This window comes from Prenolepis imparis, unplaced genomic scaffold (genome assembly GCF_030444845.1).
Source record: "Prenolepis imparis isolate NDT839.2.m4 unplaced genomic scaffold, iyPreImpa1.0 SCAF_12, whole genome shotgun sequence".
NCBI lineage: Eukaryota > Metazoa > Arthropoda > Insecta > Hymenoptera > Formicidae > Prenolepis > Prenolepis imparis.
The window spans coordinates 13,563,498-13,564,252 of record NW_028141170.1 but is presented as its reverse complement, the minus strand read 5'-3'; the positions used below and the strand labels follow the sequence as shown (position 1 = coordinate 13,564,252).

At 30.7% G+C, this 755-nt stretch overlaps 1 protein-coding gene across 1 annotated transcript in view; it reads left to right on the top strand.

Moving 5' to 3' along the window:
* The window catches only part of LOC145943365 (uncharacterized), a 3,835-nt gene extending 3,316 nt beyond the window's left edge, over nt 1–519 (top strand). The window contains exons 4-5 of the mRNA XM_083050885.1: nt 28–226; nt 511–519. Of these exons, the coding sequence (XP_082907011.1) occupies nt 28–226; nt 511–519 (208 nt within the window). The remainder of the gene's footprint in view (nt 1–27; nt 227–510) is intronic.
* The last annotated feature ends 236 nt before the right edge of the window (nt 520–755 follow it).

The window sequence follows — 755 nt, the reverse complement described above, 5'->3', positions numbered from 1 at the left end:
GGTATCAACGCAGTGGTATCAACGCAGAGTACTACAAGCATTGCCGTCGACGTCGGAACTATCGTCGACGGCAATTCCAACGCCGACGGCGGTTTCAACGCCGACGGTAGTTCCGACGCCGACGGCGGTTCCGACGCCGACGGAGATTTCGACGCCGACGGAGGAGGTTATTCCGACGCCGACGGAGGAGATTCTTCTGACGCCGACGAGAATGATAACCTTAAGTGTAAGTTTAATTTTATAAGAATATTAAATTAATAGTTTAATAATATGTAATATTAATTATATAATTTTATTATATAATTATATAATATATTATATTACAACATGCTCAAACAATTATGGTAAAAGATTTAATTTCTTCTTTGTCAATCACGCGGTCTATATAATTTATAAAAAATGTCGGTTTTTAAATCTTTTTTAATTATAATAAATAATTCTTAGAGAATAAAACTATATAATAAAATGATTAATATGAATCTTAAAATTTCTGCATTCTTTTAATAACAGATTCGTTAGCCAATTTATTGGAGATAATTTTTTTAGTGAAAATGTCGAGAAAGTCAAGTTTCTAATTTTTGTCATTAATATATCTTTGTATTCTTAAATTAAAATTTTAGCAACTCGCTTTATCTAAAATTAACTGAAGAATGTAGTTTTATTCATCTTTTAAATTTCACAAAGTTTAATTACGAAAAGTTCTTCTTTTTAATTGTTTATAATTCGGAGATCATTACTTCGATATTTTCGCTAAG